The sequence below is a fragment of the Paroedura picta genome, chromosome 14 (genome assembly GCF_049243985.1).
Source record: "Paroedura picta isolate Pp20150507F chromosome 14, Ppicta_v3.0, whole genome shotgun sequence".
In the NCBI taxonomy this organism is placed as follows: domain Eukaryota; kingdom Metazoa; phylum Chordata; class Lepidosauria; order Squamata; family Gekkonidae; genus Paroedura; species Paroedura picta.
The window spans coordinates 20335125-20359100 of NC_135382.1; the positions used below are offsets into that span (position 1 = coordinate 20335125).

Below are 23976 nucleotides of genomic sequence, written 5' to 3' on the forward strand. Positions count from 1 at the left end.
CCACAGTCTGACCACCCGTTATAAACAGAGGTCAAGGCAATGGGAAAGGGTAAACAAATCAAACGGGAACTAAAATCTAGCTTCTAAGAAATGAAATCTAGCTATGTACCTCATATGAAATGATACCACCCATTTAATGGCAGCAAAGAAAACCTTTTTCAGTGTTGTAATCCCCTTATTTCACTGCTAGCTTCACAGGAGAAACAAATATATATAACTGTATATATACATACACTTAATAATGTTGTAAGATGGATAGTGCAATCATGAGGTGAAGAAATAGCTCTGACAGACTTTGTATTCTATTGAAGCTACAGTAGTGCAAGGGTGGTCAAACTGCGGCCCTCCAGATGTCCATGGACTACAATTCCCATTGGCTGGCAGGGGCTCATGAGAACTGTAGTCCATGGACATCTGGAGGGCCGCAGTTTGACTACCCCTGGTCTAGTGAATCAGACCTCTGGTTCATCAGGGTCAGTGTTGTTTGCTTAGACTGTCTGCAGCTCTCCAGCATCTCAAGGTGAGGTCTTTCACAAAACCTGCTACTGGGTCCTCAGAGATGGCTGACAACCTGGGAACTTCAGCATGCCAATCAGATATTCTACCACTGAGCCACAGCCCCTCCCAATTTTAATAGTTAAGAATGCTTCCCATGCTAGAAGATGCTTGCCTAAATTAGCATTGATTGCTCATGGCTACTGGACATGCCCCACCTTATTTGGATGGGACATGAAGAGAAACGGTTCAGAAGCTGGATGTAGCTAAGGTCAGATTTCATTCCAGTAATAAAGAAATGGCTAATTTGGGGGGAGGAAAGAAGAAAGACAAAAAAATAGGGAAAAAATTCCAACTACACATGTATCCTGCCTTTGCCTCAAGGGACTTGGGGTAGCATAGATTATTCCATCCTCCTTTTTATTCATTCAACAACCTTGTGAGCTAGATTAGGCTGTGAGACACCGACTGGCCTGAGGTCATCCCATAGGGATGCCAGTCCCTAGGTAGGACCTGCAGACCCCCTGGTTTTACAGCTCATCTCCGAAGAACAGAGATCAATTCCCTGAAGAAAATGGCTACTTTGGAGGGTGGATTCCACAGCATTATACTCCATGGAGGTCCCTCCCTGTCCCAAATCCTGCCCATTCTTGCTCCACCTCCAAAGTCTCCAGGTATTTTCCAACCTAGAGCTGGCAACCCACCCAAGGAACTTAATGGTGGGTTCTGTAAATAATTCAACCTGCATCTCCCTGTTCTTATGAAACTAAGCACTGCACCATACTAGCCCTGGGCACATGTTACACTAAACGTACGTTTATTTGGCACGTACGTGCATGCATGTTTGCAAGAAAGAACCAGTGTTTACAAATAAAGCTAGTGATCAGTACCTGAATAAATATGGGGTTTTAATCACATGTTCAGTGGTACATGCATTGAACATAATATCAGAATTACTCAATGCACATATAGAGAGAAATCAAGTGAACAGCAGATTCGGATTGTGCACATGTTCACTGTCACTTGAGAACATGTGCACAATGACTCACAAAAGTGATCAACTCACTGTATATTATCAAGACTGTAAACTCATGCAAGGTCACAAACTCTTCTGTACACTGGGAGAAAGCTTTAGTGGCTATCTTCCAAGTCACCACAGACACAAAGACATGGCTCCAAAGAGAAGGTCCCTAGTAATGAGCAGGTATATCGGGCCTGTTTATGCCAGAACTTATTGTTTTTGGCAAACAGCTGGCAAGTTGGAAGGTGTGTATGTGTGTAGGGGGTGGGGTGGGTTGCAATGCCTGGCTATTTCCCTGATCCAACAAAAAAGGGATTGATGTGGGAAGGCAGGAATTACTTCTGGCTAAAACACCAGAAGCAAAAGCAATCCAGCCAGAGAATGAAGCCAGGGAAAGGGAATGGTCTTACCCAGAAGGGACACTTCACAGCTAACTATCAGACCATACTTTCTCTCCCAGACAGTGAAGGGCTTTGTCCTCATTAACAGCTCATTATGTGTGTCTTCTGGCAGATAGGATAACCCCTGATACGCCAATGAAAGGAACAGCGCTCCATCAAAATGACTTGAGTAGGCGGAAACCACTGCCCTTCTCACTAAGCAGCCATCAAACTAACCAGTGTGATTAATTTTATCATAGGGATGAGCAGGTTTTTTTAATGTGAAATTTTTCGGTTCAAGTCTATTGGATTCAGTATTTCTGAAAAATCACAGATCTCAATATTGGTGCGGTATTCAGATTGAAAATTAAAAAAAAAAATCCTGAATATTTTGGGGCCCAATAGACCTGAGCAGAAAAATACCGGATTAAAACAAAAGCCAGTTTGATTCTGGGGCTGGCTTGGCTTCTTTTACAGCCTTGTTTAAACCATGCCATAGGAGAAGCCACTTCCAGGATCTGCATGCTGTGGGGAAAGTGCTCCTTGAGGCATGCAGATCCTGGCTGGGACATCTCCTGTAGTCAGATCTAAACCATCTTCAGATACTTGAAAGGCTGTCATAGAGGATAGAGCAGAGTTATTTTCTGTTGCCCTACAGGGTTGCATCATAACCAATGGGTTGAAATTAATTCAAAAGAATTTTCAGCTAAACATCCAGAAATTCCTGACAGAACAGGTCCTCAGTGGAACAGGTTTTCTCAGGAGTTAGTGGGTTCTCCTTCTTTAGAGGTTTTTAAGCAGAGGCTAGATAACCATTGACAGAAATGCAGGGGGTTGGATTAGATAATCCTGGAGGTCCCAACTCCATGATTCTATGGTTCTAACAGGCTCAGAAAACTGAAATCCTATCTTATGGGAATTAGATTTAACAGTCCTAAAGTGGGACCTGGAATTCTCTTAGAAATATAACTGACCTCCAGATCAAATCCACTGAGGGAAGTAACAGCTTTGGAGAACAGACTATTGCAGGGATCCCCAGTCATTTTGAGCCTACACACATCTGTAGAATTCTGACAAAGTGTGGGGGATCCAGTCACAAAATGGCTTCCACAGATTTCCTGCAGATCTTTGTGCTATGGTATCAGCTAGTGCCAAAGCAACATGCTTAAAAATCTGCATAATCATCTCTCTAATGGCTGATTAGAAGCATTGCTGGGCAAAAGCCCCACCAGGTCCCATAAATTTTCTAAAAAATCACTTGGCATATGCCAAGAAAGGTGTCAATGGGCACCACACAGGGGTCCCTACACTATGCTATAGTACATGGAGAAACAGAGATCCTAGAACAGAGGTGGCCAAACGATGGCTCCCCAGGTGTACGTGGACTACAACTACCATGAGCCCCTGCCAGCAGGGGCTCATGGTAGTTCATGGACATCTGTAGAGCCACAGTTTGCTTACCCCTGTCCTAATGTGATATCACATCCTTCATCTCAAAATCCACCCTTCCCTCAGTGCTGCCCCCAAATTTCTAGGACTTTCCTAGGCAGGAGCCCTCGACCTTGTTAGGAACCCTAGCTTGGGTTGAGTGTGTTTGCCCAGGAGCTGACTATTGGCACTGAATATTGGTCTCCCAAGGCAGCTAGCCTTTGTTTACCTTTTGTCAATAAACTTCTAGCATTTCTAACAATGGGGGAAATGTCTGAGAACAGGAACAACATCTAATGTAATCCAATCTCAGGAGCCTGGCAGAGCCCCAGTGGAGCTTCAATAGTTTTGTAGGATAGCGCTTCCACATTGGAGCAAAAGTACAGGGAGCCAGCGACCCTGGCTCAGTGGGAGAAGGCAAGTTCCGCCCTGTTACTTCCATCTTTCTTCCTCCCCTTGCTTTCCCCCAGTGCATTCTAGGAACTGTAGTTCCCAGGACACCCAACGTTAATGAGGAAGGAGAGGGGCCCCAAGACCATTGAGTCCTGTCTATACCCGATTACACCACTGTTGGCAAAGACTTCTCCAGTCTTCTCCAAACCTGAGATTGCTGCCAGCCGGAAGAGACAACACTGATGATCTGATACAGATGTGTGTGCAGCAGCTCCCTGAGTTCACACAGGCAACACCTCCTCCGCCACGAAAGGCACCCTGCCTGCAGGGACAACCCACACTGAGCCTATTCAAAGAGCAACGGCTCACGTGCTCCAGCTTTTCCGTGCAGATCAAAGGAGGGTGGAGATTTGACACATGATTTGTAAAAGAGGCCTTTGTGCACTGAGGGATGTGTGCCAAAATATGGGCGGTTATGAAGCCCGAGCACACAAAAGGGAGCGTATCCACAGGCATTTTCCCCCTCTTGATCTATTAATGGGACTGGCATACCAGCCTCCGGAAAGCCTGGGGGAAAAAACTCATTCAAAAATGTAAAATGGTCCAGTGAGCGAGGAATCCATAGCCACCGGCCGGCCCTCTGATAATAACAGAGCGACCTCGCAAGGGTTTTGGGTTACCCTCTGCAATATTTCTTCCTGTTACGTCTTGCTTCTGCCTCAACCTGAGGTACAGTTAACTCTCCCATTGGATGAGAATGCAAACCTCAGGATCGTTTGTGCTTCCTTTCTGGCTGTGCTCTCATCTATCCAATTCCTAATTAAAATCCAATAGAAATCTTCTGTGTTTCTCCAAAACCTGATTGTTTCCTTCTCCTGCTAAAACTCCCAGTCATTCAGCAAGGAGCCACCACCTCTCCTTTCTCCCGCTATCTGGCACTTCTGCTCTCTGTCCCATCCTCCTCATTCAATGTACTCATACTGAAACAAGACGGTTGACCTACCAAGGTCAGTACTGCTTTCATGCACTGGCAGCGTCTCTCCGGGGTCTCGGATGAAGACCCTTCACATCATTCACTACCTGATCCTTGTTTGCACTGGAGCTGCTGGGAATTGAACCTGGGACCTTCTGCTTGCAAAGAAGCTGCTTTACCATGGACCCAAAAACCATACCTTCCAGTCCCAAATACCTAGATCAGCCTTTCTTAACTTTTTGCCATTGAGAAACCCCTGAAACATTTCTCAGACTTAAGTGGCGCGATCATGCAGAATATAGTTGGGAAGCACAGCTGTGTACATGCCCATCCAGGGCCCTTCCCCTTCCCACCCCATACAGGCCCATCATTGGCCATTGGGGGGGCAGGTCTACATATATGGTCATACGGTAAGGTAAAGGTAAAGGTATCCCCTGTGCAAGCACTGGGTCATGTCTGACCCTTGGGATGACGCCCTCTAGCGTTTTCATGGCAGACTCAATACGGGGTGGTTTGCCAGTGCCTTCCCCAGTCATTACCCTTTACCCCCCAGCAAGCTGGGTACTCCTTTTACCGACCTCGGAAGGATGGAAGGCTGAGTCAACCTTGAGCCGGCTGCTGGGATTGAACTCCCAGCCTCATGGGCAGAGCTTTCAGGCTGCATTTCTGCTGCCTTACCACTGTGCGCAACAAGAGGCTCTATATATGGTCATACCACCCGATAAATGTTTAACAAATTCCAGGGTCATCAAGAAACCCCAGGGTTTCACAGAATACTGGTTGAGAAAGCCTGACCTAGACCAAAGCTGTCACTCTTCTGTTTCTGTTATTTCTGCTTAAAGTCTGTTGTTGCATACCTAACCAAGCACGCCAAGAACACATTTCACTGCCACACATACTCTTGCAAGTCCAGGCCTCTCACAAGGAACATGCCACCCCCACACAGCTTTACAGCAGGATGCTTTTTAAAAAATCCGTTTTAAAATTGCACCCAATGTGTGCTGTAGCAGTGTGTGTGTATGTGTGTGTGTGGCTGGGGGGGGGGGTGATGCAGCCTCCATTGCATGGGTCACCAGTAAATATTGGAGCAAGGCAAGCACACAACTAGGATAGATTCTGGTGGGTAGCTGTGTTGGTCTGAAGGAGCAGAACAAAATTGGGAGTCCAGGGGCATCTTTAAGACAAAGTTTTATTCAAGGTGTGAGCTTTCGTGGGCATGCACACTTCCGCAGAAATCATCAGCGTACATACATAAGGAGAGAGTAAATTAGCAGTGAGTTAATCAACAGCCTCATGAGGACATCCAACAAATATGCAGCATAATGAAGATGTTTAGCTGATTCAAGAGCCCTGCTAGAATAACAAACCGAGTTCACCAGCCCTTTGGGTTCAATTCCCATTTGCAAAAACAGAAGGGGAATAAGACGTTGTTTAGGTTAGTGATTAACTAGGGTGTTGCTCACATCCTGCCCCCATGTATGGACATCTTGATGCTGGATAGGATTAGGCTTTCTGAACTATCTGAACTGAGGAACCTTGCAGCTCAAACTTTGGCTTTGGTCTGAAAAATGATCAAATAAGTGTCTGGATCACTGCCTTATTGAGCACTAAAGCATGACAGAGATCTTGTGGTTTGTCAAGCCCTAGTATAGACTTTTATCCAAACTGGATGAAGTCCATGCCTGGGAATCCTTTTCCCTTGAAAGATGAAATCTGTGAGTTCCTGCTACATCCTCTTGAACTGCTTTGCTCAGGCATCGAGCTTTCTGCTCCCTTAGCCAGATCCTCCTTCCAATGCTTCTTACCTTTGATCCTGCAATAGCAGGAGATGCTACACCCCTTACTTTTGTGGCGCAGAGTGGTAAGGCAGCAAAATGCAGTCTGAAACTCTGACCATGAGGCTGGTTCGATCCAATCAGCTGGCTCAAGGTTGACTCAGCCTTCTATCCTTCCAAGGTCGGTAAAATGAGTAAAATGAGGAGATACCTTTACCTTTAGATCACCTAACTCTTCACGCAAGTTCTTGGGCCATCTCTTGGAAAGCACTGCCCTGTTTTGCCCATAATTATCCCTTCCCTCTCTCTGGCCTTCTCTTCCATAGCTGCAACTGCACTGTTGGCTCTTCTCGGAAATCATTAGGAAGTCATTTCTACCAGGGACCTTCAGCCACAGACGCACACCCTGCAACTAGGCACAGCCACAAATGCTAATCCTGCAAGAGATAGACACTCTGCAGTGGCTCCTGGGAAAGCCCTTTAGCAAGACTTAGGAAGAAAGAGACAAATAGTCATTACTGCACAATACCTGTGCAGTAGACATGGACAGATGGTTGCCACCCAGCATTACCTAGCATATTTCTGTCCTACCCTTCCTCCAAGTAGCTCCAACGACTGCACGTGGTTCTCCTTTCCTTATTCTTCATCCTTTTAACAATCCCGAGATAGAAAAGAAGCTGAAACAGTGACCTAGCAATCTTCATGGTAATCAGGGAGGATTTGAAACCAGGTTTCCCACATCCTAGTCCAGCACCTGAATCACTTCGAGCTCTGCACGTTCAAACCCCCCTGGCACACTGGCGAAGCAAGTGGTCGAGACAGCTTCTCCTACCAGTTCCTCTCCTCCAGTCACATGATCTGTATTTTCTATTAACAAGCAGGGCTCCTGGTGAGTAGCACAGCTTGGAGCTGCCACACTCCAGGTGGGGGCTGGAGTTCTCCCAGAACAACCACTGATCTCCAGACTACACAGATCCGTCCCCCTTGAGAAAATTGCAGATCTGGTGGGTGGACTTTATGGTAAGAGATCGCATTCCCACTGAACATGCTCCCCAGACTGCGCCCCCAAATCTCCAGGAATTTTCGAAGCCAGAGTTGGCAACCCTATTAATAACAGACACACGTAGCAGCTTAAAAGCACCAGTCTAATTGTGAGCCAGCATAGTGTAATGGATAAAGAGTGGTGGAATCTGATCTGAAGAACTGGGTTTGATTCCACATGCAGCCAGCTGGGTGACCTTGAGCTAGTCACAGTTGTCTTAGAAATGTTCTTACAGGGCAGTTCTCATATAGCTCTCAGCCCCACCTACCTCACAGGGTGTCTGTTGTGGGGAGGAGAAGGGAAAGGTGTTTGTAAACCGTTTTGGGACCCCGTTGGATAGTGAAAAGTGGGATATAAAACACCAGCTCTTCTTCTAATCTCCAGGCTGCATCCCACCAACATAGCAATCAGAAGACTGCTCTGAGTCTCAGGAGATGACAATTTAATCTTTACAATTTACTTGGTAGCCCTGGGTAAGGCACAAATCCCTAGGCTCAATCCCTCCCCTCCATTAAGGAATATATAAAATAAGGACATATTGTGCTGCCATATCTAGACGAGGTGGGTCCTAAATAGGGGCACAAACAAGTTTTGGGGTCCCACTCCCCACCATTTTGGCATAGGAGATTATTTATTTGTTTGTTGACTTAAACCCAACCTTCCTCCACAATGGGGACCCAGTGCAGCTTACATCACTCTCCCTTCCTCTGTGATCCTCACAACAACCCTGTGAGGTGGATTAGGTCAACAGTGTGTGATTGGCCCACAGTCACCTAGCATTAGATACCGCCTCTCTGGTTGAGGCATAGCCTTGCTTCATTGGGTAGCCAGCTGGTCAGAAGGTTGTCTAGACTCTAGCCCTTCACTCAAGCCTTGCTTGGTATCCACAGCAACCTGCTGGGCCTTCCTTTAGAAAATTGCGGGCATTAGACAGGAAGCATCCTGACCTGGATTGCACAGGCTAGCCTGATCTTGTCAGATCGAAAAGCTACACAGGTCAGCCCTGGTCAGTATTTGGATGGGAGACTGCCAAGGAATACCAGGATTTCTGTGAAGGGGCAGTGGAAAGCAAGCCTGGGCACAGTTCTACAACAAACATGACTTTGGCCAAGCCATATCAAAGGAGCACCATCTAGTGGCCGGCACTGCTGTTACCTGCAGACTGTCCTTTGCACAGCCAAGAAAAGGAGAAGTGCAGAGTTCTACACCTGGGTCACAAAACTGAGAAGCATCCATACTTGATGGGACATACACTTGTGGACTGCAGTGTGTGTGAATTAGATCTTCACTGTAAGCTAAATATGAGCAGATGTGGTGGTAAAGAAAGCAAATGCAATCTTGGGCTGCATCAAAAGAGGCATCGCATCAAACTTGCAAGAAATCATACTCCCACTGTATACTGCATTGGTCAGACCACACCTGGAGTACTGCGGGCAGTTCTGGAGGCCTCACTTCCAAAAGGAGGTGGACAAAATTAAGAGGGTTCAGAGGAGAGCAGCAAAGATGATCTGAGGCCTGGGGACCAAGCCCTATGAGGAAAGGCTGAGGGACTTGGGAGAAGAGGAGGTTGAGAGTGAACATGATGCCTCTCTTTAAGTATATGAAAGATTGTCACTTGCAGGAGGGCAGGGGGAGGTTCCTGTTGGCAGCAGAGGGTAGGACCCACAGTAATCAGTTTAAACTACATGTAGAACCGTACCAGCTAGATAGCAGGAAAAAGTTTTTCACAGTAAGAGTCGTTCAGCTGTGGAATCGGCTGCCTAAGGTGGTGGTGAGCTTCCCCTCACTGGTGGCCCTAGGAATCATCCCGGAAATTTTAGGGCTAACAAAACATATGATACAGTCTTCACTTCACAAGAAAAAACATACAGCACTGTCACAGACTGAACAAGATACACTCTGGTATCATGTTAATCTCTGGCCTTTCACTGAGAATCTTGGTTCCGTTTTTGCAGTCTTTTTTCATTCTACCAGCTGTTTACAAACTACCACGAGATTCTGGAGGCCGTATTGTTATTGACACTAAGGAAGTTGTGGTTTTATGTTTTTCCAAAGCACAAAAATATTTAGGTTGAACCATCCCACAGATCTATCTTCTCAGCTGGGGATGGTCTCCCGATGAGCCTGAACACTTTAAGAAGCATTCTGAAAAAAATCTCTGCCTTGGAACAGACAGATATAATACTGAAGAGCGTATCTAGAAAACGGTCCTTCCACTGAGCAGCCACTGCCATCCTACGGAGGACTGTCTAACCCTGAAGATAGTGCAGGGTGTTTTATGAAGGGTAGAAAAGTCCTGTAGGCCACCTTAGGGGAAAATCCCAGGGCTTCCCCCTCAAACCTGAAGTAAAGCCAAACAAAACCTGTTTTTCTCCAATTCAAGGAGTAAATCTCAGATGGACTTTGGGGGCACCTCTGAGAACCAGTATGGTTTTGTGGCTGAGAGTGTCAGACTAGTATCTAGGTTCGAATCCCCACTTGTGCAATGGAAGCTCCCTGAAGGATCTTGGGCCAGTCACACACTCTCAGCCTAACCAACCTCACAGAGTTGTTGGGAGGTTAAAACAGAGATGCAAATAATATAAGCCACTTAGGGTCCTCATGGGGGAGAAAGGTGGGGTATAAAGAAATCAAATAAATCTGTGTACACACTCCTTCTGCTGCCACTCTGGCAAGGGGTATGGGGCTGAGCTCTGTTATCAAAATGGCACGGGGAGGCTTGCTGCCATGCACATTCTTGAGTCCTTTAAAGCAGGGGTAGTCAACCTGTGGTCCTCCAGATGCTCATGGACTACAATTCCCATGAACCCCTGCCAGCAAACACTGGCAGGGGCTCATGGGAATTGTAGTCCATGAACATCTGGAGGACTGCAGGTTGACTACCTCTGCTTTAAAGGCCTTTTCCTCTGTTGCCATGATCAGCTGCAGTGTAGCGTTCAAACACAGCTTGACAAGGAAAGGAGAAAAGAGGGGAAAGTGGGACTGGGCTGCAGGGGCAACCTACTGACAGCTGCACTTTTGCACATGTACTATGGGGAAAGGGGGGGGGAGGTTCGGTTCTACAGCAGTGCATGAACCAGTGTGTGACACCATTCCCACCTGCTCTTGCCTTGTGGTGGCAGAGGCTCAACAGCAGGGTTTTCCTGTATCCAAGACAATCCAGGCGGCAAAGGACTCCTTTCATGCCACGATAGCACAAAATCTGATGATCTATCAATGCTAACATAAGGCATCTTAGCAAGTGCAAATCTTCCCACCAGAAAAACATCCTCTGCTAAATTTCTGCGCATCTGGATAAAGGCACGGCAGAAGGACCAGCAAACGTCAGTAACAGAATATAAGGAAGGCAAACTGTATTCCTGACATTCCCCTGGAGTTGTAGCCCCACGGGTGTATTTGTGTGTGACGCAAGGAGGAATCTGCAGGTGCCAAAAGAGAAGGGTCTACGGGTCGTAATGCAGACGCATTTCTCCGCCTGCTCAAAGCCAAGTGTTCCCAGGGAACTGGATAACTGGCGCATTGTGCTCCCGCCTCCGGCCCATATGCTCGATGCAGAGTTAAAGGGCTTCATTTTCTCATCCCCGTCTGAGCTCTTGAAAGGCCACCCTGGGGTAGCCATGGAACAAAGCAATATCCAAGCACGTCCACCCCTGCCCACGTCTGAACAGCCCTGAACTGGGAAGCAATTCAAAGGCAACTGGAATGAGCTCATTTGCTTTTGCTGCAGATAGAGGGGCTGGCAGATTCTTGCTCGAGTGCCACCGTGACCTCCTGCATCCCTTAGCAAACGGGCATCTACGATCTCCCAGGTTTTCAGCACTGAACCCAAGCAGCAGTGAAGATGCAGTCTAATTCCCAGCACAGATCCTCCAGAAAAGAAATCATCCCTCGCTGGCAGAAAGTGGACTCCCCTTGACTCTGCTCCCCACCATGTCAAAGCAATCTTATGCACATCCACTCAAAAGTAAATCCCACCGGGTGAGGATGTGAGGGCCAGTGTGGCATAGTCATTAGAGTGCTAGACGGAGAGGATCTGGGAGACCCAGGTTCGAACCCCCAACCTGCCATGAGAACTTGCTGGTGACCTTGGGCCAGTCAAACACATTCGGCCTAAGCTACCTCACAAGGCTGTTGTGAGGATAAAATTGATGAGAAGAGAAAGCTGCTTTGGGTCCTCATTCGGGAGAAAGGCAGGGTGGAAATGAAGTAGCCGAACAGTCACAGGGCTTAAGATTGCAATTTATGATGCATCAAAGTAGACAAAATTTAAGAGTTAACTGGCTGGGCCTTGGGTAACTAGTGAATGTGGTAAAAACTAGGCCAGTCAAAGACTCTACATACTTGGAGTACTCCCCAGATATACAGGAAAAAAACATGACTTTGTAAATTAACCGGTGTGTTTGTGGATGGCCTCATGAAGGAAGAGAATGTTCCAGAAGAAATGCAATGCTTGGAACACCGGAATGATTCAAAGGGGAGTAAGGCAAGGGGAAGCAAAGCTGTTGAATTTAGAGGGACCTGGAAAGGGGAAGGATTCTGAAGACGGGTGTTCCCCCTTCCTACAACGCCCCCAGCACGTTGTACTCTAAGAGCCGGTTTGCTCAGCTTCTGTCTTTTTCCACTGACGCCGCTCATCTGTCTCTGCCCAGACTTCGAAGGGGCACGGTGAAGCGGCTGTGCCAATTAGCTGCTACAAACTTCAAATGAGAGGCCGTTCACTGCGCGGAAACCAAATAAGTTCTATTTGTGGTTATGCAATCTGTCTCCAAAGGGAACAGGGAGCGACACAAAGAGCCAATTCCTTGAAGCTTGGTGGGTGGCTGGAAAATAAATACCACTGCAGCATTATGGAAATGAACTCTGGAAAAGCCTTGCTGGAGCAGACCGAAAGCCCCGTTTCTTACAGCGGCCAATCCGATGCCTCTCTCAGAAGACCACAAATATTCAGCATCAGGGCTAATAGCCATTCCACAAATCTCCCCTCCATGAATGTGTCCTCTCGTCTTCACCTTTAAAGCCATTTAAGCGAATGGCTATCGTAGCATCTCGTGCCAACATATGCCATATTGTTTGTTGATGCCCAACAACTTCACTGGCTCCCCTTGAGATTCTGTATTCCAGAAAAGGTAGGAAACGTTTCTTCTCTCCCACACCACACTTTTATAAAACCACTCCTTTGTTGCTTTTCTTCCTCCTACACTGAAAAGCTTTAATCTCCTTTCCTCCAAAGGATTTTCCAGCCCTTTGCTGTTTAAGATAAGATGGCTGGGACAGGACTAAGGAGCATTACAAATGCAGCTACTCCATATACATAAGGAATTTACAAGACAGGCCACTCTATTTCTCATCTGAGACAATATTTTCTTTGAGCTGTCCACCTCAACCACAACATCCCCTTCCTGGTCACTCATCACCGCTTCAGGTCCTATCCATGAATATGTAAAGTTAAATGGGCATCATTGTACAGTGCTTAACTCGCGTCCACTGTGTTTTTGTCTATCCCCTTGGATTGCAAAGTTCCTTCTGATTTCTCCCAAGTCTGCCTGGGTTTTATCCTGTATGGCTGGTCTCATCCACGGACTTGTCCACTTCACCCCCCATTCCCCATTCTAGATAATTTGTTAATAAGTTGAGTATCACAGGTCCCAATCCAAATCATGGAGGAAGACTTGCCATGCTTCTTAATCTCCACATTTACTCACAAGTAACTCAGTGTGGGACTCTGGCAAAAGCATTCAGAAAATCCAAGTATCTACTGGATTGGCTTCAAATCTTCTGTTAACAGCAAGCCCCTGAAAGTAATTTTCAGTGCTTTCTCCTACTTTAGCAACTTTCTATGTCAGTGTAAAGCTGCTGTTGGAAGCCGAGGGAACCTCTAGAGATGCATCGTCAGGGGAGTGGCCAAAATAATCCCCACACTAAGCACAAACTTTTGTGCACAATCTGCCCCACTCGCACAAAAATGAGGGAAGGTGATTTTAGCTCATTTCACCTTTTTGCAGCAGTCTTCTGTTGTTCTGGATTATTTATAAAATAATGGGTTGTCAGGGGTTAGGAGGGTATCCTGAAGTAACAGGAATGTGTTAATGGCTTCTGCAAGCTTGCTGGGTAAACTACTGGATTGCCCATATCCACATGCTTGTTAACACTCTCAAAGAACTAAAAGTTGATGAAGCAGAATCTTCCTTTGCCAAAGCCATGCCATTTTTCCTTAAACAAGGCTTGTTCTTCTTACACTTTCCATCAATTGACCCTGAATAGAAATGGCCTGGTGCTAGAATAGAAAAACTGGTGCTACTTTTACAACTCAGTTAAGGATAAAATATACCTCAGTTAAACAGGTATATTTTAGTGACAAGCTGTATATTATTATTAGCTCAGCAAATAAAGCCCTCAGGTATAAGCCATCTGGTGAAGTCATATTCTGTAATTCATTATTCTTTCTACATCTTTAGCTCTTACCATTCCTCTTTGGCTCAGGAACCATCCCTGACAACAGAAGCTGTATCAGGTGTATCTAACATTTTGCACATTGAAGACCAACACAAATAATTCATTGTTTCTCCAGAATCACAGACACAAAGATCCTTTAGCAATCATAGGGTTGGAAGAGGCCACACAGGCTATCTAGTCCACCCCCTGTACCATGCATGGTCAGTCCAACCTTATGTATCCCTGACAAGTATTTGTTCAGCCGCTGTTTGAAGACTGCTAGTAGGAGCTCACCCCAGAAGACAGAGTATCTTTAACTTCTTTGCCATCTACGTAGCTGACATATGTAACATACTTTGTTTGTCTTCATGTTTTTAGCAATCTGTGTCTCGAAATCTTTTTTCCTTCTCATATTGTCCCCATTTTGGCTCCTTTTTGTACTCATCACTTGAACAGGACTGCCATAATGGAAGCCTTCTCGTTTTTTCTAAGACACTTAAAGAGATCTGAACCTTTTGGACTACCTTTTGATTGATCCTCTCATTTCTTGACAAAGTTTCCTTGTTTGAAAATCAAGACTGTTTGGCTTTCGAGGTAGTTTCTGCTTATATTGGGCTGGATTTAATTGCATGATGGTTACCATTCCTGTTTGGTCCCAAAGTTTGGTGTAATGGTTAGGAGTATGGACTTCTAATCTGGCAAGCTGGGTTCGATTCTGCACTCCCCCACATGCAAGCCAGCTATGTGATCTTGGGCTTGCCACAGCACTGAAAAAACTCTTCTGACTGAGCAGTGATAACAGGCCTCTCTCAGCCTCACCTCCCTCACAGGGTGTCTGTTGTGGGGAGAGGAAAGGGAAGGTGACTGTAAGTCGCTTTGAGACTCCTTCAGGTAGAGACAAGTGGCATATAAGAACCAACTTCTTCTTCTTCTTCTACTACTACTACTACTACTACCACCACCACCACCTAGAAATCTAGACATTTTCCTTTCTCGACATGACCTGAGTGCGAGGGTAATTGTTGAAATTATAACTTTTCTTCTTTGGATGCCTCTGTCATTTCTTTCTCCAACTCAAGATCTCCATGGCCTTGTTTAGGAGGGTCTAATATTCTAATATTCCCAGCACTCAGTGACTTATTGGGCATATTTCCCTCCACAACCATTCTGTGGGTTCCTGGTGATGCTTAAGAATTTATTCTTCTCAAGCTTACTAGTTTATTGAATCTAATTCCCTGACCTGGATAGCCCAGACTGGCTAAATCTTGTCAGATCTTCGAAGCTAAGCCAAGTCAGCCTTACATAGTATTTGATGGGAGACCACTAAGGAAGGCAATGGCAAACCACCTCTGCACATCTCTTCCCCTGAAAACTCTATGGGATTGCCATAAGTCGGCTGCAATGATGGCAATAACAAACAAACAAAAAAAAGCCCCTCTGATATACAAAGCAACACCACTGGGCTCATATTGCTCCCTGTTTTTCCTGCAGAACCTTCGACCTGCATCTAATTCTCAGGTGGCATCAGGGGCCTAATGAACTACAAGGATGTGAGGCTGCTAAGTATTGTGGTTAGAGTGTCAGACTAGGATCCGGGGGACTAAAATTCAAATTCTCACTCCGTCATGGAACCCTTGGGCCAGTCACACCTTCTCACCTGTTGTGATGATGATAAAACAGAGGATGACCTAAGTTACATTGGGTCCCCATTGTGGTATAAAGGAAGTAAATAAATAAGGATGTGACATAAGAGTCATGTGACCCGAAGAGGTGGAGCCAGAATTTCTGAACCTGCTGGTAACTTTGCCTTGCCATCCTATTATTCCTCTTCAAAATGGTTCTGTGTTTTCAACCGTTCATCCTTCCAGAAAGAAAATGGTAGCTCTGTAGGGATTCTGGATCCAACAGGTGGGACCTTTAGAGAGGCCCTGGCTCAGTGGTAGACCATCCCAGGTCCAATCCCCAACATTTCCAGTTAGAAGACCAGGAAGTAGGTGGTTTGCTATCTGCCTGAGCAGCTGGAGAACCACTGTCAACCTATTTTCTCCCAACTGCACTGGCTCCAGATTGAAGATGGAATAAGGTTCACGATTTTGACTCTTACTTTCAGAGCCCCAACCAGTCTGGGACCCTTGTATCTATGGGACTGCCTCTTCCCATATGTCCCCCAAAGAGCATTAAGATCAAGTAGTCAAAACCTACTTAGGGTCCCCAGCTCCAAAGTAGTAAAACTGGCCTCGACCAGGACCAGGGTTTTTTTGGCCCTTCCTGGTGAGGTCATGGCCCTCTGGGACCTTAAACAGTCCCTGAGGGCCTGTAAGACAGAGCTGTTCTGCCAGGCCTATGGTTGAGCCCAGGGAATAGGATCAAATAGATAGGTACTGGCCTCCCTGTCCAAAAATCCATCCACCCAAGGAAAAATCGCCTAACACTGTTGAGTACCCTCAGGAAACAATTTTAATAGATGGGAAGCAGCTTTTAAAACATTTTAAAGACATAAATTTAGAATTATATTTGAAGAATGTTTATTTATTTGTTTGTTGTTTGTTTATTTATATTTCTACACTGCCCATTTTTTTGCAGCTCTGGCCGGTTTACACCGAACATTATATAACTTACATGGAACATTATACAGACTATAACATAAAAACAACTTTCAATAAAGCATCAAAAGATCACAAAACCACATTTATAATATAAATAACAATTAACAGTAACATTGGGAGAGTCACGCGTCTGGGGCTGTTTTATGTAAATTAATACTGTTTATTATGACTGTTTTATGTAAATTAATATTGATTGTTTTAAAACCTGCTGTCACCTGTATAGGGAATGGCAGGTTATAAAAATAAAATTATTATTGTTGTTGCTATTAGCGGGATCCACATTTTAGGACTCTGTCACCCCTTGGCTGAAGATCTAGCATAACTATATCCCACTGGTTCTTTGTGCCTTGTCTGAATCGCAGACATTCAGGACATAAACTTTCTATTCCGCAAATATCTCTTTCCCAACAGCCTTTTGAAATACTAACTTCCATCTTAGTTTGGGGGCTTCTAGCATTTCAGAATCCACACCTGTACTCTGTGTCCTTGTCCTCCACCTGTCCTTGGCTTGCATATTTTGGTCTCTTCTTACAACTGTCATTCTTTGGCATATCCTCATTGTCAAGTTCTAACATGCCCCCATTTAAATGAGCTGGAACATTTACACCATCACCCATTAGGGATGATCATCCTGAAAGGAAGGCTTCCCAGATTCTGTTTGACAGCAGTGACTTTAAAGCTATGCAGTCTACATGATCTTTTTCTGTATGCTGATTGCACAAATACACATTTCCCCCTATTGTGTATAACTGTCCTTTTCTCTCCAAAAGTCCCACATTCAGTTTGGAGGGGTTGCAAAAAGGTGTCCCATCTACGCAACAAAGAGGCAGGGAGGGCTGTGGAATTTCCTAGAAAGAGCAACAAACACTACAGGAAGAGTCCCACCAAGAACAGCAAGAGAGTTCGAGGAGAAAAAAATGGAAAGCATAGAAGGGACAGTGTGGCACCAGGGAAAGGGTGGGGGAGAGTAGAAGGAAAGCAGTGTTTAGACTTGTCCCAAACTATGTGAGCACATAAAAGCCACCTGGATCAGACCCAGGGTCCATCTAGTCTGCAATCCTCCCCTAAACACACAGCTAGATATATCATGGAAGCCTCAAAACAAGCAAAGACATGCCTCCCTCCATTGTCCGCTCCTGTCATCTGGGATGCAGGGGAAGGCTGCTTGTGAACGTGGAGGTTCCATCAAGCTATCAAGGGTAACACTGCTGTAGATCTACCCTCCTTCACAATTTTATCTGATCCTTTCTCAGGTCCTCAGAACCAGCAGCCACCTCACCACTCTGTGGCAGTGAATTCCACAAGTGCATGATGCACCGGGTCAAGAAGGGCTCCCCCTCGGTCCACCATGAACCTGCTGCCAGTCCGTTTCCTTGGCTGAGGCCAAATCCCATTTCGTAATCCGCATCATGTGCAGTTGCTTAACCAGTATGTGCTAGTGGCATCCAAATCCCAGAAGTCTGAAACACAGGACTCAAATGACATCCCTCCCTCCTACACACAGAAACAGACAATCTTATGCAATTATTGCCAGGACCGGCGAGCTGTCAATCACCGCCAGCAAGGTTTGACAGGCTGAGGATGCAAGCTGATGTGCTTGTTAGAGGGGCAAGGATCTGGGAGACGCCAGTATGAAACACCACTCTGCCATGGCAGCTGGCCAGGAGGACCTGGGCCGACTGCATGCTCTCAGCTTAACCTACCTCACAGGGTTGTTGAGAAGATAAAGTGGAAAGAATGATGTGAGCCACTTTAGCCCCCACCGGGGAGAAAGGCAGGGTATAAAGGAAAGAAAAAATACCAACAAGTACATGACGTAAACCACGGGGAAGCTCTCCTGCTCCCCTCCCCCAAGAAAGGAGCTCTTCAATTTTCTCTGTTCCCAGAATGCGCCCACTGAGGGACCTGCTCAGAGCTGGGTTGACGCTTTTGGTTGCACCAAGCAAATATATGTCTTTCCCTTCCTAGATGCACAGTGTAGGGTTGGAGACCAGGCAGGCAGCACACTGCTGGGAAAGGGTGCCAGTCCCCACTACCTGTTCCAGGGACAGTTGGCACAGACAGAGCACAGCCCTCGTGATGCCCCTGTGCATTCCTCACTGCGCCGCCCCAACCAGCCTTGAGCCCACCTCCCACACAGACCACTTGTTTGGCCCCTGGGTCAAAGCACAGCGCAAGCGGCCCAAGCGAAGCCGCGTCGCCAACTGGAAACAACGCGCGCACACACACACCAGCTCTGGGCTGCAACTTGTGGCGCCCAAAGGAGCCCAGCGCGAGGTGCCAACCGCCCTGGTCACTGGCGCACGAAGATCCCTCCAGGATCTCCCCTCCCTGCAGGCGACAGGGGGAAGCCGGGCAGCCCGCGATGCCCTCGAGGCGGTGCCCGCCGGCCGATGCCCCGCGCCTGCCTTTCCGCACGGGCAGAAAGTTCGGAGCGCTCCGCTCCAGGGAGAAGGTGCCGCCGCGTTCAAAGCTTTCTGGCCGACGGGTCCCCGGAGGTGCCCTCTCGCTGCCAGGCGCGGGCTCGCCTCGGCGGCTGCCCCCGCGGGCATTCCTGGCCCAGGCAGGCCCTTGGCGCGGCGAGGGCACAGCCGGCTGCTGCCCCCTTCCTGCGAGGCCGGCGGGAGAGCAGCGGGCGGCGGCTCGACGAGGCCGAGAAACGACTCACCATGGCTGCTGCCTCGCCGGGGCGCCCCGCCGGCCTCTCCCCCCTAGCGGCATCGCGGGGCTCCGGCGCCCTCCATGCGTGGCTCCGCTCGGCAGTTGCCCAGCTGAGCCAGCCGAGCGCTGTAACCGGAGCCCTTCCCGCCCCCTCGCCTAAGCCCCCGCCCTCCTGGCCGGCCGTGGCTGGGGGCCTCCGCAGGCTGCTCGGACAACCGACGGGCCTCGCCTGCGCCCATCGCCCTGCCGAGGCTGGCCCGGCCCGCTCCCCTGGACGGTCAAGGCGCAGAATGTAGCCCCCCGAAATCTTAACCGCTAGTTTTGTATTTGCAGGAGAAAGAAAACTGGAGACAGACTTGCAGGTGGATCTCACAGAAGACCGCTGCCGGCTTTGCCCAGCCTAGTCAAATAGGTCGTGCGGCTTCCTAAAAACCTGCAAAACCAATGCATGAGTATGCCATCTCCAAGGGGGAAAATAGGAGAACCACCCTCTTCTGGCTCAAATGCACACCAGACTCCCTCCGGGATGACTTCTTTGGAAGAAAATGGGATGCAGCTTTGTTGGGCCCTAGCAAAAGGCAAAAAGCAAAGTCATTGATGAAGGCCAACCGAAATAACACGGCCTAACTTTGCAAGACTTCAGATTCTGCAGAACTCTTCTCAGGATTAAGGTGTTAGCTACAAAGGAAAGAGGGGGAAGATTGCTCAGGGGGTGAGCTGGGCCTGAAGGGTTTTCACTTTTTCCAGTTTTATTTTATTTGTGTTGCATATAGTCCCTTTTTCGCTGAAATTCGAGGCAACTAGCAGACTAGAAATGAATGCAATAAAAAAGAATGGACAGCCAGTCAGCAATGGAATAGCATGACGAGGACAGCAGAAAACTGAAATAACCCGTTCTCATCTGACATGATGCACAGATTATACAGGAGGATAATACGTACAGCTACAGAAGTATGTACTACACAGAGTAGTATAGCCTGCAGTCTCTTTCCCTTTGCTAAAGTGCCTTTCTGAAATATTTTGTTGCAAGACAGCCCTATTGTCCGTCTAAAAAAAACCCTCTCGACTCATTCAGAGTTTCATCGTTTGCACAATAGTGGGAGAGTTGGACCTCAACACAAAATGCACATGACCAGGCGGTCTTAGAGCCCACTGCTATCTTTCTGAAGCAGATAAATCTCCCAAAGGGTCCAGAATGGACTGAATCCCACAAGCCGCTAAATAGCTTATTCCCAATATTAAATCGTGCTGTGAACAGGGCTTTCAAAAGCTGTCGTGCCTTTTATTTGGTCCAAACAAAGTCACACAGCAAGGTGCGCAAACTTTTGAATGTAGCAGGACTTTTCATCAGTTTGGGAGAAACTGCTCAAGGTCTAACTAGCCAGCATGGGGCAGTGGCTGGATGAGGATCTGGGAGACCCAGGTTTGATGCTCCCCTCTGCAACGGAAGCTAGCTGGTTCCCTGGGAGCCCTTCACATATTCTCAACCTAATCTACCTCACAGGATTGTTGTGAGGATAAAATGGAAGAGAGAGCCATGTGAGCTATTTTGGGTTCTGCATCGGGGAGGAAGGCAGAATATAAATGAAGAAATAAATTCCTACATAATAACATTTTGGGATCCACCCCGTCCCCTTGACCTGATGTGTTTTGGGAATTTCTTGAAGCAGATTCACAGGTAGGGCCTGATTCCGCTCAGGCTTAGATTCGCAGGAGGGATTCAGGTCTGCATTTTATGCTGAGGTGTTTTTCTGACCTGAAATGCCCCCAGAAGGCAGTGTGGTATAGTGAGCATACTGGACTAGGATTTAGGAGTCCCAGGTTCAAATTCCTACTCCGCCATGGCTGTGGAAGCTCACTGGGTGACTGTGGGCCATTCACTCTCAGCCTAGCCTATTTCACAATGTGGTTGTGAGGACAAAATAGAAGGGAAAGAAGCATGCAAGCTACTTTGAGTTCCCTTTGGGGTAAAAAGTGGGCCATCAAATAAGCAAGTCAAAGCCAGTGTGTTCTTTTGCCCACACACTGGTTTATCCAAAGGAGCCAAAATCTACTCTCTAGGAAAACAGCACAAGGGAGAAACAGGAAGTACCATCTGCTCACATGGCACAGCACTAATTTATTAACCATTGATGATTTGATCTATGTGCCATCCTCCCAGGAACCAGTGTAGGGCATCGTATAACAAAAAGAATAACAATTGTAGCTCCAACAATTTAGTTTCCATACAGAACTTGCAGAGCATGCCTAGCTGACCAAACCTGAGGTGACTCTCTGAAGAATATGGCACGTAGTAAGGTTTGCAGGCTGTGACTTTAAGGCCAGCATCCAAACTGATGCCAGTGCAGTATAGTGGTTTAGAGCGGCGGCTTTTAATCTGGTGAGCCGGGTTTGATTCCCCGCTCCTCCACATGCAGCCAGCTGGGTTACCTTGGCCTAGTCACAGTCCTGATAGTTCTATTCTAACTGAGCAGGCTTGTCAGAGCTCTCAGCCCCACTCGCCTCACAGGGTGTCGGTTGTGGGGAGAGAAAGGGTGGGCGACTGCAAACCGCTTTGAGACTCCTGTGGGCAGTGAAAAGTGGGATACAAAAACCAACCCTACTTCCGATGAAGAGCTTTGTGGAATTCAAAAGCTTGCTCAGCGCGTTGGGCTATATTTGGTGAGTCATTAATGAAAGGTCTTACATGGCTTTTGTTTTGGGATTTTGCTACAGCCTGCTTTCTTAAAAAACAGCTGTCAGCCACGCAGCGCTCCAGGAATTTCCCCCGTACGAGCCCTTTTGAAAAGAACGGTATTTGCAGCAAGGCCTTTGAGTTCAGCAGGACTTGCCTCAATAGGGCTTCCCAGCCGAGCTGCCCGCCTGTACCGCAACCAGCAAAACAATCCTCTTCTTGTAAACCAGAGCATCTCCCACCACCCATGCCCACCCCTTCCCTGGGACTGCACACTCAACCCTTTGCCCCTAATAAATAGCTAACATCTGCTTACATGGAGAAATCAAGGCGGAACGTCCAAAATGAACGGGGGCGGGGAGCCGTCTCTGTGTGTTTTGGGAGGGAAACATAAAGGAAATGCCTCTTCCAAGCCATGGCACCATCACCACAATCCTTTGCTGAGGTACAAGCCCTTTTTCCTCTTGGAGAGGAAGTAATTTAATGTGGCAAATTCCTCCACCCCCTCATTTAATTGTTTCCAGTGGCTGGGGTCCAAAGGACACAGAGAGGTCACCCAGCAGCCAGGCAATGGGAAAGGGAAGGGGGCAGGAGAGGTACAGGTGGGTCACTGGGTTTCCAGTAATGAATTCAGATATGTGGCAAGCTGCATAGTCCTAGTGTGAGCAGCCAGTCCCAAACGGAGAGGGTAGGCTTTCTTTTCCCACTTGGGGTTCCTGCTAGCTAAAACTGACATTACTTCTGTGAAATCCGTGGACTCAGGAAGCACGGACACTGAGGGTTCATTTCATCTCTTTTCTGATGCCAACTCATAGGTACAAGAGAACTAAAACAGAACTAACTGACCCCCCCCCCCCATATATAGCACAGAGAACCATAGGAGATTCCTGCTAGTGTGCCTATGGGTCATAGAATCATAGAGTTTGGAAGGGGCCATACAGGCCATCTAGTCCAACCCCCTGCTCAAGGCAGGATCATCCCAAAGCTGTCAGCCCAAAGGGTCAGTTTCACTTTGAACTGACTGGATCCAGCAGTCAGGATCCAGCCACGCATTGGGCAATGGCAAGTGCAGGATTACAATCCTGCCTCAGACCTTAAGTTATACCTCATCCTGAGACAATTGATTTCCGATGATCAGGCAGTGCTACTCCAAAGAATACACCAGGGTGCTACATTGATCTTGCGTATTCACACATGCTAAATAATGCAGTTTAGATCCACTTCAGCAACCGTTTGCATGTGGATTTTGCGATTTTTAGTAAAATCTAGTTGCAAAGGGCATTGAACGTGAACTGAAATTGCATTATTTTGTGTTTGTGAAAGCAGAGTGTCGGGCAGACTGAAACCTCTTAGCTTTGGCCAGATCTGAGAGGATGGGCGTACTTACAGCTTGGGGGAGTGGGGTGTAGGATTTGCATCAGCTCTAGAAAAAAAGGTCAGATGCCTCCTGCCCCCCCCCCCACTTCCTAGATATTCAAATCAAGTTGCTTATTAGCTTTGCAACATACCAGCACCTTGATTAACCGCCTCAAATCTTTCCTAGCCCTCGTTTTTCCTCCACTGACATTTTTCCCCCCGTAAGACCTTGGAGCAAAACCCATGCATTCCGAGGCTCTGACTTCCACACTGGCGGTCACCCTGACACGCTGTCGGATGCGTGAAGAAAATCCACTGTAGCCCCCTAAGCTAGGTCTGAGCTGCAAGACCCTGAGGTTCCTGATGTAATCCCAGGACAAGCCCTCAATCACATTATGGGGAAGATAAACCATGCCACCTTCCTCCCCACCCACCACTCAGGAAACAGCCCCCCCCCTTCCTGTCCTTCTGCACTGGCTAATCCTGGTCGCTAGCCTCTTCAGATCAGAGTTTTATTTTTTATTTCATTTTACTTCATTGATACCCCGCCTTTCCCTCCCATGAGGACCTGAGGTGGCCTATAACACCCACCTCTCCATTTTTCCTCACAACAATTCTGTGAGGTCAGTTAGGCTGAGTGCGTGAGACTGGCCCAAAGTCAGCCATTAAGCTTCCCTGGCAGAACGGGGATTCGAACCTGGGTCTCCCAGATTCTAGTCTGACACTCAAACCACTATACC

General features: G+C 47.3%; 1 protein-coding gene across 1 annotated transcript in view; it reads right to left on the bottom strand.

The window, feature by feature from the left end:
- The window catches only part of PLEKHG4 (pleckstrin homology and RhoGEF domain containing G4), an 80968-nt gene extending 61647 nt beyond the window's left edge, over positions 1-19321 (bottom strand). Inside the window, exon 1 of the mRNA XM_077310013.1 lies at positions 19214-19321. Coding sequence (XP_077166128.1) covers positions 19214-19216 — 3 coding nt within the window. The 5' untranslated portion in view covers positions 19217-19321. The remainder of the gene's footprint in view (positions 1-19213) is intronic.
- Positions 19322-23976: the final 4655 nt, after the last annotated feature.